General features: G+C 49.1%; 1 protein-coding gene across 2 annotated transcripts in view; it reads left to right on the forward strand.

The window, feature by feature from the left end:
* The window catches only part of SMG5 (SMG5 nonsense mediated mRNA decay factor), a 34,111-nt gene that overhangs the window by 14,502 nt on the left and 5,323 nt on the right, over positions 1–14,286 (forward strand). For both annotated transcript variants that reach the window (XR_012766375.1, XM_075445393.1), the window contains exons 7-21: positions 808–886; positions 1,484–1,609; positions 2,062–2,130; positions 4,083–4,291; positions 4,434–4,571; positions 5,654–6,355; positions 8,247–8,416; positions 8,701–8,776; positions 9,479–9,654; positions 10,794–10,952; positions 11,171–11,230; positions 12,149–12,308; positions 12,697–12,787; positions 13,416–13,490; positions 13,813–13,951. Coding sequence is in view for 1 of the 2 variants with exons in the window: in XM_075445393.1 (XP_075301508.1) it covers positions 808–886; positions 1,484–1,609; positions 2,062–2,130; positions 4,083–4,291; positions 4,434–4,571; positions 5,654–6,355; positions 8,247–8,416; positions 8,701–8,776; positions 9,479–9,654; positions 10,794–10,952; positions 11,171–11,230; positions 12,149–12,308; positions 12,697–12,787; positions 13,416–13,490; positions 13,813–13,951 (2,429 nt within the window). In the remaining variant the exon portion in view is untranslated. The remainder of the gene's footprint in view (positions 1–807; positions 887–1,483; positions 1,610–2,061; positions 2,131–4,082; positions 4,292–4,433; positions 4,572–5,653; positions 6,356–8,246; positions 8,417–8,700; positions 8,777–9,478; positions 9,655–10,793; positions 10,953–11,170; positions 11,231–12,148; positions 12,309–12,696; positions 12,788–13,415; positions 13,491–13,812; positions 13,952–14,286) is intronic.

The following is a 14,286-nucleotide window of genomic DNA, read 5'->3' on the forward strand; positions in this document are numbered from 1 at the left end:
GGTTTTATCCTCTAGTTAAAATGACTTCCTTCTCTGATAATCTCTCTTGCTGGCAAGCCAAAGAGAGAGTTGAAGCAGAGGTGCTCTTTGCCAATGACCTCAACTATCTCATCTGATAACCTCCGAGAAGCTCAGACTTCCGTGAGTGTGGTACAGTTGTGCTTGTCTGGCTAAGGGAAGGTCCAACTGTCCGTTGCCAGAGCCAGAGCATTACTGGTCATCTCCCTCTTTTTACCCCTGCAAAAAAAAAAAATCTCACCTGCTGTTTTCTCCTGCAGAAGTGACTGCTTTATGAGAACGCGTTCTGGCAAGGGTTGAGGGCCTGTCTTCTCTTAAAAAGTGTGCAGTTCCAGGAAGATGTTTTCTTTGTGCCGTCTTTGCGGAGTTCTCATGAAGTTGTTTGATAGGCTGATCCCAAATACTAAGAAGTGATGAAAATTTATGTACCACAGTGAGCTGGAACAGAACTCTTAAATGCTGATAAGATGATGTCTATGTCAAGAGGAATACAGGGTCAAGGCCATGGAATTATTAATACAGAGGAGGAAGCGGCTTTCTTTGCTCTGCTTTGTTATTTAGATAACTGGCAGGAGGGTGAGGAGGGTCTAAAAGCACTATAAACCAGGAAAAAAACCTGGCTGGCGAAAGGATCCATTAGTCCAGACCTTTGTACCGCAGCTTTACTACTGTTTGTGTCTCCTGGCTTCCCCTGTGTGTGGAAACAGAATGAGAGGGAAAGGACCTGCTTTCTCGCAGAGCCATTGTAGAATTGTAAGTTAATTCCATTGCCCCTCTCTTTCATGACAGGCATGCCCTTTAACCAGCTGGGGACACTGGCAGGGAGCAAATACTACAATGTGGAAGCTACCTATTGCTACTTACGCTGGTGAGTGTCTGTGAGGTCCTTGGCTTCCTGGACAGAGTATCAGTGCACTGTGGTTGCTGGTGCCAGATTCTTTTCTCCTTTACTTTGGGCTCGTGACTGTTTTGAGCGGATGAGTTTCAGGGGAGGGGGAAGAGATGGGTTTATTTCACCCTGGAGCACGACTGGTACTAAGGAAGAGCCTTGGTCAAACCAAACCATCGTGCTGGTCACCGAAATACATGTGCAGGGCTGCACTTGGAGAGCAGGGTTTCATCTGAAACCCTCTGCCTGTGCTAGAGAGCCAGGTTTGAAGGGAAGTGGAGGTGCTGAGTGAGGCACCCCGTGTAGTGAGGTGGGTGGAATTCAGTTGTCTGAACATGGCCTTAAGGCACAGATTCAAAAAGGTGTGTACACACCGCAGATGGAGCTGCGCTGCAGCTTGGAGTGGGGTTTGCAGACACCAGTGGGAGTTAAGTAGCCCAGCGTGTTCAAACAAAAGCACTAGGTACCTGTCTGCATGCTTAGATGCCCGAATAATGTTCTAGTGAATGAGGGCCGTAAAATGCAAGCAGCCTGGTGGCAGGGGAGCTTTTAATGTGTTCTGTTTTGGTATCTCAGTATCCAGTCTGAAGTGTCCTTTGAAGGGGCCTATGGGAACCTGAAGCGGCTGTATGACAAAGCAGCCAAAATGTATCACCAGCTGAAGAAATGTGAAACCAGGAAGTTGTCTCCAAGCAAGAAACGGTAAGAGGGAAAAGAAAAGGAGAGGGGTGAAGGCTGAAGGCTTGCAATGGCACCAGTGCCATCCTCTGGGTTGAGAGTAGTGTCTTTCTGGGAAGTGGAAACCAGTAAATGGCCCATTTGAGGCAGTGACTGTTCGCAGAATTTTGAGAGCCCCAGTCTAGATCCCATTCCTGATCTCTCGGGTCATAATTTCAGGAGAAAAGCTAAATGCTGGCTGGGTGTAGAGTTTGAGGTGAGGGATTTTCTCACTCTCCCCTGGAGCTGGTGAGGTTCATGAGAGTTGAGTCATATTGGTGAAAGTTGGAAGTGTGTAAGCTGTCTTTTTTCTGCAGTTTCATTGGAATGTGGTTTTCAGTTGAGACCTGGTTTAGCTGTTAATAGAGCTCTGTTAGTCTAGTCCATCTCTGTGACGGGGCACCTGCTTTACAGTGTTTCCTTCTCAATCTTTTTAGAGGCAAAGACATTAAGAGGTTGCTGGTGAGCTTTATGTACCTGCAGAGTCTGTTGCAGCCGAAGAGCAGGTAAGGTTACGACAGATTGTATCTTCTATTGATAACTCACAGTAGCAGGCATTCAGAATTGGAAGAGACTGTTCCTGGTAGGATAACCGTGCCTGTACTGAGGCTTTCTGCCAAAAGGCCCAAGACTTTAGTCTTCTAACCTTGCAGGGAGAGTGAAGAAGATTGGTATTTCAGCCTCCCTAGGAAGACAGAGGGTTAAAAACACTGCGACTCTGGCTACATCAAGCTAGTAGCTGAGTGAACGTTGAACCCCTGAGCCTCGCAGCTCATCTCTGTGCTGTGCTATGCCTTTGGCGTTTTCTGACTTTGTTCAGTCATCAAATGCTTTTTCCTGGCAAGCACTGGCTTTAGGCTGATGGGACAGCAAAGAGTCACTGTCTGTACGCGTGCAGGGCTGTTCACTGCATTTGGAAATCTGTAACCAAATACCTTGTTCAGAAAAATAGCATAACCTGTTCATGTTAGAATAAATGGAAAGCTTTGTAGAGCTGTGATTTTTTTTGTTTTGTTTTTTTGGTTTTTTGTTACTTTCTTGGATTTTCACTGTCTGCTGGGAGGTTTTCAGGTGATTGTAAATTAACCTCCTGCTGCTTGAAATAGAGCAGATGTTTTAACGAGCTTAGACACAGGCTATGTGAAACTCGTTATCAAACAGTTTAGGTTGGAAGGGTCCTGCTGTGAGTCCAGTCCTCCCCCAGAGTAGGGTCTGTTGTGAAGGTCGATTCAGATGTGAAGTTGGATGAGGTTACTCAGAGCCTCACCCAGCTGAGTTTTGAATGGATCTAAGGACAGAGATTCCGCACCCTTCTTGTCCCTTTTCCAGTGTTTGACCACCTTCACTGTGGAATTTTTTTTTTCCTTGCATCTAGTCTCATTTTCCTTTTCTGCAGCTTGTACCTATTGCTTCCCGTCCCTTGTGCTGCACGCTGTTGAGAAGAGTCTTACTCAGTCCTCTGTAACCACCTATTAGGTGTCTGAGAACAGCAGCTTATCCCCACCCCAAGCCCTTTCAAGCTGAACAAACTCCGTTCTCTTTGCCCCTTCTCATACATCATGTTCTGTGTTCCCCTTGACAGTCCTCTGCTGGACTGAGTCCAGTTTGTCAGTGTCTTTTTGGTTGGTAGGTTTTTTGTACTGGGGACCCCAAGACTGGATGCAGTACTCCAGATACCATCTTGTGAGTGCCAGACAGAGAGGGTTAATAATAATTTTCCTCAGCCTGCTGGCTGTGCCCTTGCTAGTGCAGCCCAGTATGGGATTAGCTTTAGAGTATTGACTTATACCAGAGTGGAACCTCAAGGCTCATTTAATATCCGCTTAACACATATTTAGCGCATAAGAAAATTGGAAATTAATTAAATTTCCCAAGCATGTTGCCCCCTGAAAAGGATTTGCTAGATGTTTTGCAGACGAGTTTATTTTGTAACTAGGAGACTCCCATAGCCCATCGTACTGAATCCAGTGGGTGCTTCCTTTGAAGTAGCTAATAGCTATAGAGGATTTTGGAATATTCTTACGGGGCTGCAAGTTAGAGCCGTGGGAGGAGGAAAAGTGAAGTCCCTAGTTGGAGCACTACGATGTCATCCTTTAACTGAGCGGTGGATCCAAACCTTTTGCTACTTTTAGCATTGAAGTGTCCAGTGTATCTTAAAGGCTACTGCTTGAGCTCCCGGGGAGAAAGCCATACGTGTTTTCGTGACCCTTCTCTTTGCAGGGAGGTGCTCTAGCTACCATTTGTCTGGAGTTTAGAACCTTTGGAGAGGAAAACATAATCTGATTCATCTCACTTGCTTGCCATAGCTGTTGCTGCCTGCAGTGTATTCCCTGGTGCTTCATCCTGTCTGGTGCTAAAGGATAGCCTGGCTGCCAGTTTTGGTTCAGTTTCCATGCAGATACTGCCAGGAGCTTGAGTCTTGAATAATAATTCTAGTTTATTTTTTCGTCTTGTTCAGCGCTCTGGATTCTGAGCTGACATCTCTCTGCCAGTCTGTGCTGGAGGATTTCAACCTGTGCTTGTTCTACCTGCCCTCTCCTCCTAATTTGAGCTCAAGTAGTGAAGACGAAGAAGAGTACGAGAGTGGCTACTCCTTCCTTCCAGATCTCCTGATCTTTCGCATGGTGATCATCTGCCTGATGAGTGTTCACAGCCTCAAGAGGGCAGGTAACCAGTGCTTTATTCAGCCCTTCAGAAGTTTAGTGATTAACGTTCAGCAGTCCGGTTAGGCTGAAGGTGTTGTCTTAATTGGCATTCGTGTTTTTAGTGGTCAGTCTCTCCTCCACCTCATTACGCTGTCTCATTGCAGGTTCAAAGCAGTACAGTGCAGCCATCGCGTTCACGCTGGCCCTCTTCTCTCACCTGATAAATCACGTCAACATTCGCCTGCAGGCAGAGCTGGAAGAAGGGGAGAATCCAGTCCCAGCCTTTCAGAGCGATGGCACGGGTAAGAGGACAGAGCTGGGTCTCGCCGGTTGCCTCCCTCTAGGGCTGGCTTTTACTTTTCTTTCCTAAATCTCCTGGCTGTGGGGTTTGTAGTGTAGTGCCTGAGTGATGCTGGAGACATCTTGATCTTTGACTGCTGGGCTGAAGTCCCCAAAGGTGGGTAATTCGCCGAGACAGTCTCTGCTTAGACGCTCTCTGTGAGTATCAGAATCATCACAGGATGAAATTGTTGCTTTCCTTGTTGTAAAGAGTTAGCTTTCTGTATCTCTTGGCAGCTCGTTCATCGTCTGTTTACCCCAATCTGTGCTACTGATTTTCTGTCTCTGCTTTTATTTACTGGACTCTTTTTCTCCTCCACTGAGGAGATGATCTCTGGTGAAAGACCCAGGCAGAACAGTGTTTAAGGGAGGTGGGCCCTGCTCAGCACACCTTGTCTCTGCTCAGACAAAAACAGTTCTTTAGTTTCTGAGGGATCCTGTTCAGCAGAGAATAAAATTGCTACATCTTTCCCCTGCAAAGAGTCAATTTGTAATATTTCACAGAACGCACCATTAGAGTTTTCCTGGTCAAAAGCAGCGATGAATGCCCCCTCCCCTGCCTGGCTTTTGAAGCTGGCTGGGTGACACAGAACTGCTGGGAAGGCTGGGAGCTAGCTGAAGGAAGGGATTAGGTCAACTCTGTCTGGTTACAGGGTGGAGTCGGTGGTTTAGTCAAGCTGACTGGCACATGCCTTTGCCCTGCCTGGTGCTCACTTGGCTCTCAGACTGTAGAAGGCTGGGGAAAAGATTTAAAATTCGACTGTGTATTTTATGCTGGTCTGGCAGCGTTTGGCACTGAGGCTGCCTGATAACGGAGCAGCACAGCTTGGGCAGTAGGAATCCAGGCTGCCCCAGTCTTTCTGGTTGCCTTTTAGAAAGTGAGTCATTCTTCTAGGGTTGCCATGGCTTGGTCTCTGGCTAAAGACACTAAAAGAAGTGATGGCTGAAATCGGCACTGCTGGTTCCCCAGGCTCAGGGCTGGCAAGCAGCTTGTGTGACACATCGAGACTTTCTTAACTTGTGGTCTCATTTTAAATGCCTGCAGATGACCAGGAGCCACGCGAGCCGTTGAACTCGATTGAGAAGGAAGCTGAAGCTGACTTGGCCAATCATCAGCCCAGCGAGGAACAACGGAAGAATGACTGCAAGAAAAGCAAGAAATACTCCCGCCTCTCCTGTTTGCGTCGCCGCCGCCACCCCCAGAAGGTGGATGAGAGTGACCTGAGCGAGGGCTTTGACTCTGACTCCAGCCAGGGCTCCATAAAGGGCAGTGATGGCTCAGAAAGTGGCTCAGAGAAGAGTGACGAGGAAGCAGAAGCAGCTTTTGATGTAGAGACAGACTCTGACATGAACAGCCAAGAATCTCGGTCCGACTTGGAGGACATGGAGGATGAGCCTGGTGAGGAGGGAAATGGCCGAGGCAAAAGTGGGCCCAAAGAGGTCTTAAAAAACTGTGTGGATGGCAGTGGGCTGGGGGACTCCAAGAGCCCAGGCATCTCTAAGATGGAGGCTCCGGATCCAGCAGTCAATGGGCCAGCTTCCCTGAGCACTAATGACGCAAGCATAGCGAGTAATCTCCAGGCCATGTCCACCCAGCTGTTTCAGACCAAACGCTGCTTTCGGTTGGCTCCCACTTTCAGCAACATCCTTCTGAAACCGAACAGCGAACCACCCGTCTTGAAGGATGGGATAGAAAGCAAGCCGTGTGTCAACGGAGATCTGGAGAAGCCCAGCTTGGCAGAGCAAGGTAAGGATCAGCAACCTCGTTCAAAATATTTGTTGTTGTGGTTCTGCCTAGAAAACTGCAAGCTGTAGCAGTCTGTTTGCTACACAGTGCAAGTTCTCCTTCGTCCGGGTTTGCAGGAGAAGGTTGCCCAAGTACTGGGCGGGTCTTGGGTTGGGTGTTTCCTGAAGGAGGAGCTTTACTCTTTACTGCCTGACATCCAGGAATACGTGCACTAAGCAAAGGAGACGCCTGCAGCCAGCCAGGGTTATCCGTTGTTCTGCTCAGCAGGCTAGATGCTGAGCAGCTCTGATAATACAGAGGATAATTCCAGCAGATATTAAAAACTTGGATTATCTTCCTATTTCCCACGTGAAATGTTTCTAATCAGACACTGGCTAGCGCTTCTGGTGTTGGACAGTGCAGATGGGGTCCAGGAAGTTCTCCACGAAATGTCAGACGATCAGGTCTGCAGAGCTCTCACAGGAGCTCGTCTGTGAGATGTGGCCTAGGCGCGTGCGAGAGGAGTTGAGGGCCTCTTGCTGTCACCCTCTGGACGCTGTCTTGCCGAGTGCTCAGGGCTGAACCAAACTGCAGATGCACAGCAGGTGGAGCTGCAATGTCTCTATTACCATGCAACTTACACAACTGGGTAACGTTCTGGGGTAAAAAAAACAACCAACAACAAAACAAGAAAACAAAAAATAATCAACAAAACACCAGCTTGAAAGGGAGATCCGATGCACTACAGGGAGTTGTTTGTATTTCAGATAAAACCACGTGGGCCTGTTCGGTCTTGTTTGTCATTCCTCCCGGCTTCCTCGGAGCAAGGAAACATTTTTGCATCGTGCTGCCAAATTCAGCGAGCCTGCAGCACTGGCGAGATTCAGGCTGTGTCTGGGCCGGGAGCTGAAGGGGGGGGTATTAGATCATGTTAATGTTTACTGGCTCCCGGCGTTGCTTCATAGCCACTTAAAAGGAATAGGAGTAAAGGAAGAAAACAAACAATTATTGGTCTGTTTAACATTTTCCTTCGATGGGTTACACAGATGTTGCGGCTCCAGGAATGTATTTGAATAGTGTGGCCACGATACCTTTATAGATACAGAAAATGAGAGGTTGAATGAGCCAGGTTGAATGAATTACCTGTGTGTTTTTTAGCTTTGAGCGCTCAGCTGTGCTCTTTCAAAACTCGAGCTGTTTAATGGTCTTTACCACTCTATCAGGGATGGTTTCTGAATAAATTACTTCCTCCCTTTTGATATTGAGGGTTTATTGAATGATAATTGCTGTGCCAATAGGCAGAGATGATGGTGCAATTAAAATAAGGGATTGTAGCAAAATGTGTCGTTAATTCCCAGCTTGCTGCTACCTTGACCTCAGGTCACTCGTGTAGCTGGCATGCAGTTTCATTGGCAGCGGCTTTGAGAACCTCAGGTCTGTAGAATTACAAGATTGCAAAGCATATTTGATATTTAAAATCACCTGGGCCCTGGCTGATAAAATAGCCCTACCACTTTCTTCTCTTGCGTAGCCCGAAGATGGGTACACGTTGACCTAAACAGCGATTGCTGGCTCTGTTCTCTGCAATAAATTATATGGTCCTTGTGCTGGCACGTGCTGCTTCCCCCTGCTCTGTTAGCGAGCGTCTCGGAGGCTGCTGCAGGGGCTAAGGCATTTGTTATAATTTCACAGAGAGATTCTAGCAATCTTCTCACAACGAAGAAGAAAATGCAACAGTGCTATGCTCTTATCAACGGCACAGGGGACAAGGAACTGATTTGGTGAGGTTATGTGGAGGCACCGAGAGGTTCAGCTCAACTCTTTACCAACCCAGCGCTGTTCTCATACCAGTGGGGCTTGGCTTCTCAAGGGATTTAATGCCTGCCATCCTGCTTTTCCCTTCACTTTCCAGATGACGTCTCTGACTCCGAGGAGAGTGTTTCAAGTAACAAATCCTGCAGGAATGAGCGATCCCTTCAGGAGAAGCTAGAGATTGTGACCAACGAAGGGCTGCTTCTCACTGTCAAGGTGTTCCTGGACTGGCTGAGGACGAACACGGACCTCATCATCATGTGTGCTCAGGTGGGAACTGTGCTTGGTGTTCGGTCCAAGGCTGCATCTGTTCGGTTCCCCTGGGCTGGGATGCTAAGGACAGATTGAAGCTACTGCCCCTGTCCTGGGCAGAAGGTGGTGTTAAATACTCCAGCAGCTGAGTTAAGATAATCTTGACCTAAGAAGTGTAGTGAAGTTGACTCTTCATAAAGCATTCTGAGGTCTGTGAAAGCTGCTGGAAAGCCCAAGCGGTCTGATTATCGCATACATCTGTCTTGAAATATTCTGTGGCCTTTTGTGTTTTGTTCCTGCAGAGCTCTCAGAGCCTGTGGAACAGGCTGTCTGTGCTCCTGAACCTTCTGCCTTCTGCTGCGGACCTGCAGGAATCAGGTACTGGAGGAGGAAGCGGCAATGCAATGTTTCAGCAAGCGTAGTCGGCGGTGATTTCCATGGTGTGTGATAGATCCCGGGGGAGAGATCTGCCAGTAGCAGTTTGCTGATAAGCACGATGGGGAACGACATCGTGCATGTGTTGTTTTTATGTTTAAACACCATTCTGGTTAAATACTGTGCTGTAGACTTTAGTTCTATGAATGCATTATATGTGGCTGATGGTGTACTGAAACACTCAAACCGGTGTGCCTGAAGTCCTTGTGTGGCCAACGTGATTGGAATTAGCTGTCAAGACCATAAGTAAGTATGATTTTTTTGTCATGGCAGTCGTGGAAGCTAGTTTAGAAGCTCCAAAAGCTCGTGATGCGCACCGTACCTCAGCCTAAAGATCCCCATGGTTCATGAGAAGCATCTTTTAAACAGGCATGCTTGTCTCTTGGAACAAATGGGAAAGCCAGCCCTCCAAACTACAGTTTCTCCGAAGTGATGCGCCTCAGCAGGGTGCTTGGCACAGTTGCTCTTTATATTGCGAGTGGCCTTGTTGTTCCTCCTTCCACACATGCTCATGGTACACATGTGACTTAAACCTCTGCCCTTGACCATTACAGATTGTGTGCCTTAAAGCAGCTTTCCCCTTTGTCCCCACATCAGTTGCTGAAGTCACTGTATATTGCTGTGCTTCCCCTCCGTCCTCTCCAGGGCTGGCCCTGTGTAATGAAGTCAAGGACATTCTGAGTGGCGCTGAGCTCCCAGACCTGAAAGCCAACTTGCTGCTCCCAGAAGATGTGGCCCTGCGAAATCTTCCCCCTCTGAAAAATGCACACAAGAGGTTTAACTTTGAGCAGGACCGGCCCGTTTTCTCAGCAGCTGAGGAGGTGAGTCGGGGTAAATCCTGATCTGGGCACAAGCTGCGTTTCCCTTGCTGGAGGTGCAGCCTGTCTTAGCTGTGCAGGTGAAGATCTAGCTCTTTCTTGCCAAGAAAGACCCCAGACTGATTCAAACTTTTGAATCTGAGATGGGTTCATGTTTTTGGTGGTTGCTGCAGTCGTCTGTCTGTCCAAAAAATCAGTGTTCAGATAATTATCTTGCCATCTCTTCCCCGTCAGAGTCATTATGAAAGGAAGCAGAGTCACATGTTGACAGCTTTGCTGCTTGAAGTCTCCTGAGCTCCCTGTCTGGGCAAAGAGTTGTTATCTCTGCCCTGCCTTGAAGGAAGGGAATTTGGTTGGAGCTGCAGGATACCTCATGTGATCCTTCTCTAGTGAATGCAAAAGTTGGTGAAATCTCAGTTGTTGTGGCACTCTGTGCCCTTGTCGAGCACTTCTGTCTGTTTTCCCAAGCTCAAAGAGCCAAGGTGATCGTTTCTGGGTAGTGGAGATGTGCAGAGAAAGACAACTGTTCTTCTCCTGTCTTGCTTCGCTAGACCAGTCTGCTTCCTTGGGAGCAGGGAGTGCGTTCACGTCTTCTGTCTCGAACTGAGGGCACTGCTCTGACGCGTGGTGTGGGACCCACGTCTGTTAAAGCACGGGCCAGCGGGCTGAGGGCTTGAGTGCCATCTCAGGCTGCCGGGGCAGCTGGAGCAAAGTGCAGCAATCTGACATCCCACGTGAGCTCACCTTCTGCTGCCTTTGCTCAGCAGCCCAGCCCAGAGTGGTGCTTGCCCCAGAATCAGATATAGATTGTTGTTTTATTTGATTCCTTTTTCCAGCGCGGAGGGCTTGAGCAGAGATTCGGGGGGAGAGCCTGTTGATGTTTTTCTGAGGTTTTCTTGAGTTGGGCGAGCCCAGACTGCAAACAATTCTAGGCTTTCTGGCCAACTATAGGCTGTCCTGCAGCCCTCTCCTGCAGTTTCTGTCTTCAGAAGCACGTTTCCATCAGAAATGTTTCCTTTGGATTTTTTTTTAACAGCAGTTTCTGCCTCTTCCAAAAACATGAGCTGCAGGGTCGGCGCTGGCTCAGGCCACAAACCCCGTGGGGAGACGTGGCTGGTGATTGCCTGTCTGCTTCTTTGCAGTCTGTTGTTCGGATTTGCTGCATTCGGAGCTTTGGCCACTTCATTACCCACTTGCAAGGCAGCATCCTGCAGTTCAACTCGGAGCTTGGGATCTTCATCAGCATAGCACAGTCGGAGCAAGACAACTTGCTGCACCAGGCCCAAGCCCAGTTTCACATGGTGAGTTGGCAGAGGTGGGCTAATTCTCTGTACTTTGCACAATTTCCTGCAGATTACTATTATATTGTAGCTATAATCACAGGTCTTTGGTGGGAGATGCAAGTTTTGCTCCTTAGAGCTACTCGGGTGTCCCCTTTTCAGCCTGTTTGTGGAACCGTGTGCCGTATCAGCTTGTGTGTTTCCTGCTAACTGATATGGAAGTTTGTTTCTGTAACTAGGCTGCAGAGGAAGCTCGTCGGAACAGGCTGATGAGAGATATGGCTCAGCTTCGACTCCAGGTAGGAGATCGTAGACCAATAGAATGCTTTGGGTTGGAAGGGGCCTTTAGAGGTCATCTTTTAGATGCTGGTTCCAGCCTGAAAACTGGCAGGGTAGTGGCTGAAATGTCTGAAACTAGGAAGGGAAGGGGGAGCTCTCTGCTTCATTCCCACACAGAGGCAGTGAGTCTGTTCTGCAAAGACAGAATCGTAGAAAATCTCAAGCTGGAAGGGACCCATAAGGATCATCGAGTCTGGCTCCCTGCTCCTCGCAGGGCTGCCTAAAACTAAACCGTGTGCCTAAGAGCGTTGTCCAGATGCTCCTTGCGCTCCGACAGACTTGGTGCCATGACCCATTTCCCTGGGCAGCCTGGTCCAGTGGCCGACCACCGTCTCAGTGAAGCACCTTTTCCTCACGCCCAGTTTGCACTTCCCCTGACGCAGCTTCATTCCTTCTCCTCGTGTCCTGTCACTGGTCACCAGAGAGAGGAGATCAGCACCTTCCCCTCCACTGCCCTCCTTGAGGAAGGTGTAGACTGCCATGGGGTCACCTCTCAGCAATGAGGTCACCCCTCAGCCTTTTCTTCTCCAAGCTGAACAAGCCAAGGGACCTCAGCCTCTCCTCATAAGTCTTGCCCTCGAGACCTTTTGCCATCTTGGTCACGTTCCTCTGGACACACTATAAGAGTCTGGTGTCCTTCAGATATTGAGGTGCCCAAAACTGGACACAGTACTCGAGGTGTGGGCTGCACCAGTGCAGTGCAGAGTGGGACGATCACCTCCCTCTGACCCACTGGCTGCATCCAGCCCTCTGCTCCATGTGCTGGGTGGTTGGAAGGGTCCGGTGGAGCTTTGCAGGGCAAGTCTTGCCCTATTTGATCATTTGTTTCAGCATAAATGTGAAGCAAGTGTCTCTGCATGTGTGGTTTTTTTTTTCAGCTGGAGGTTTCTCAGCTGGAGGGAAGTCTCCAGCAGCCCAAAGCGCAGTCAGCCATGTCTCCTTACCTTGTCCCGGACACCCAGGCCCTCTGCCAGCACCTGGCTGTTGTCAAGCAGCTGGCCACCAGTGGGAGGTTCATAATCATCATCCCTCGAACAGGTATGGGGACTCCACATCAGATAGCTGAGCCTGCCTCCCCCCTATTCCCTCCTTGATAGGAAGCAAGCCCTGTGGGCGGAGGTGGTGGCTTTCTCTCCTGCTGCCGTTGTCCTTTACTTCAGCTGGAGCAGCTGAAACACCGTTTCCATGTGCCACTTCTGGGGCCTGTGTTATGTGTTGCCCATGCTTGGAATCTAACACAGTTTGTCAAAGAACGGCTGGAAAGAGAGAGGTTCTGTTCACTCTCCGCTTCGTCTGCCTCCTGTGGCAGCCGCTGCTGCCGTGCATCAGAGGCAGTGCGGTGAGATGAGGAATTCTTGACACGTCTGGATTGGCTTGCAGAAGTATGGCTATAAGCCAGATGTTTTTTCTTCTTTTTTTCTATCAGTGATTGATGGTTTAGACTTCCTGAAAAAGGAGAACGCAGGTGCTCGGGACAGCATCCGGTATCTGGAGGCAGAATTTAAAAAGGGAAACAGGTGAGAGCGGGAGAGTGATGCGGTTTGCCCTTGCTTTTGGAGTGGGTGTATTTTGGGCTGGAAGATGATGTCAATGGTGGGAGCGGGCTGTGCATCCCTTGGAGCCGAGTGAGGAGTGGGCCAAGGGAAAGCCAGGCCTCAGGAATGCGCTTGGTGAGACCGAAGGTGGTGAAGTAACAGGTTTGGCAGCTGGTTCTCCAGATGCACTTGTAGTTGCTGCTCGGCCATGAAATGTAGCTGCTTCTGAGGAGCGGAGGGAGCTGCATCTCTTTATCAGTGGATAGAACTGAGCCGTCCCTTTTAGTGATGCACTGGGAGTGCTGGAAGAGCCGTGCTGCGTCACTGCCCAGGTTCACTGTAGCAGGACAAGCAGCTGTCCTGCTGTGAAGACAAACCACCTTCAGGGCTGGTGGGCTTTGAGACACGCGCGGTATTGTGAACTTCGCAGAGTGATGGTGATGAGACAGGGGGCTGATCTAAGGGATTTCGCAGGGGATTGCTTGAGTGGGTTGATTAAAGCCAGCGTTGCGAAAGGGTCCTGCAGCACTTGGTGGACCTGCTGTAGAGCGTTGGCTTCAGTCGGTGTGACGGTCTCCCTGTGAGCTCAGTGGCTCTCATCTTCCCTTAGGTACATTCGTTGCCAGAAAGATGTTGGGAAGAACTTTGAGAGGCATAAATTGAAGAGACAAGATTTAGATGCCTGGTAAGATGACAGCATCTGGAGAGGTCCTAGCCTGATTCCCAGCAGGCAGGTGGCTTTGGGGAGAGGTTTTAGTGCTGGGACCCGTGGTGCAGCTTGCTTGATCGGATGCTCTGTGAGTAGTTATAAAATTCCCTAGGGAGAGTGTTGGGGCATCCGTCTGTGCATCCTGCATAGCACCAAAGGGTCTCAATGAAGCCCTCAACAGGCAGCAGGGAAACAGTCCTGCTTTCCACGTGTCCTCCTGAGCACCTATGAAACTGTTTGCATAAGCAAGTGGTCTTCCCTCTGACTTCGCCCTCTGTTTCTTGCGTCTGTCTGGCAGGAACCTCTATAAAATACTGGACAGTTGCAAACAGCTGACCGTGTCCCAGGCAAGTGGAGAGGAGGACACCACGGGAATGGTCACCATCATCACGGGCTTTCAGCTGGAGGACCCAAGCGTGTTCTCAGCGCCCATGCAGGTCAGTAGCTCTTTGGCTGGCAGAGTGGAGCTTGTCTGCTTCCTAGCAAGATTAGAATCTGGTTGGTTGTGGGAGATTTATTTATTTTTTTTAAATATTTTCTGCCTTGGGTGATAACTGTCCTGGATTTCCCAAATTTAGTTTATAAGTTGTGATTCCTGGTTCCTCAAAGGCCCCTTGATTTGTCACGCCTTTGTGGTGCAAAGTGTCCTGGGGGAGGTGGGAGAAGTAATTTGCACGTCTGTGCGGGCCTCTGGTGCCACAGCAACTTCAGCACGAAGAAGAATTGGGCCTTTTAGCAGTGACAAACTCTGAGAATCTTCAAGTTGTGAAGG

Source organism: Opisthocomus hoazin, chromosome 30 (assembly GCF_030867145.1).
Source record: "Opisthocomus hoazin isolate bOpiHoa1 chromosome 30, bOpiHoa1.hap1, whole genome shotgun sequence".
NCBI classification, from domain to species: Eukaryota; Metazoa; Chordata; class Aves; order Opisthocomiformes; family Opisthocomidae; genus Opisthocomus; species Opisthocomus hoazin.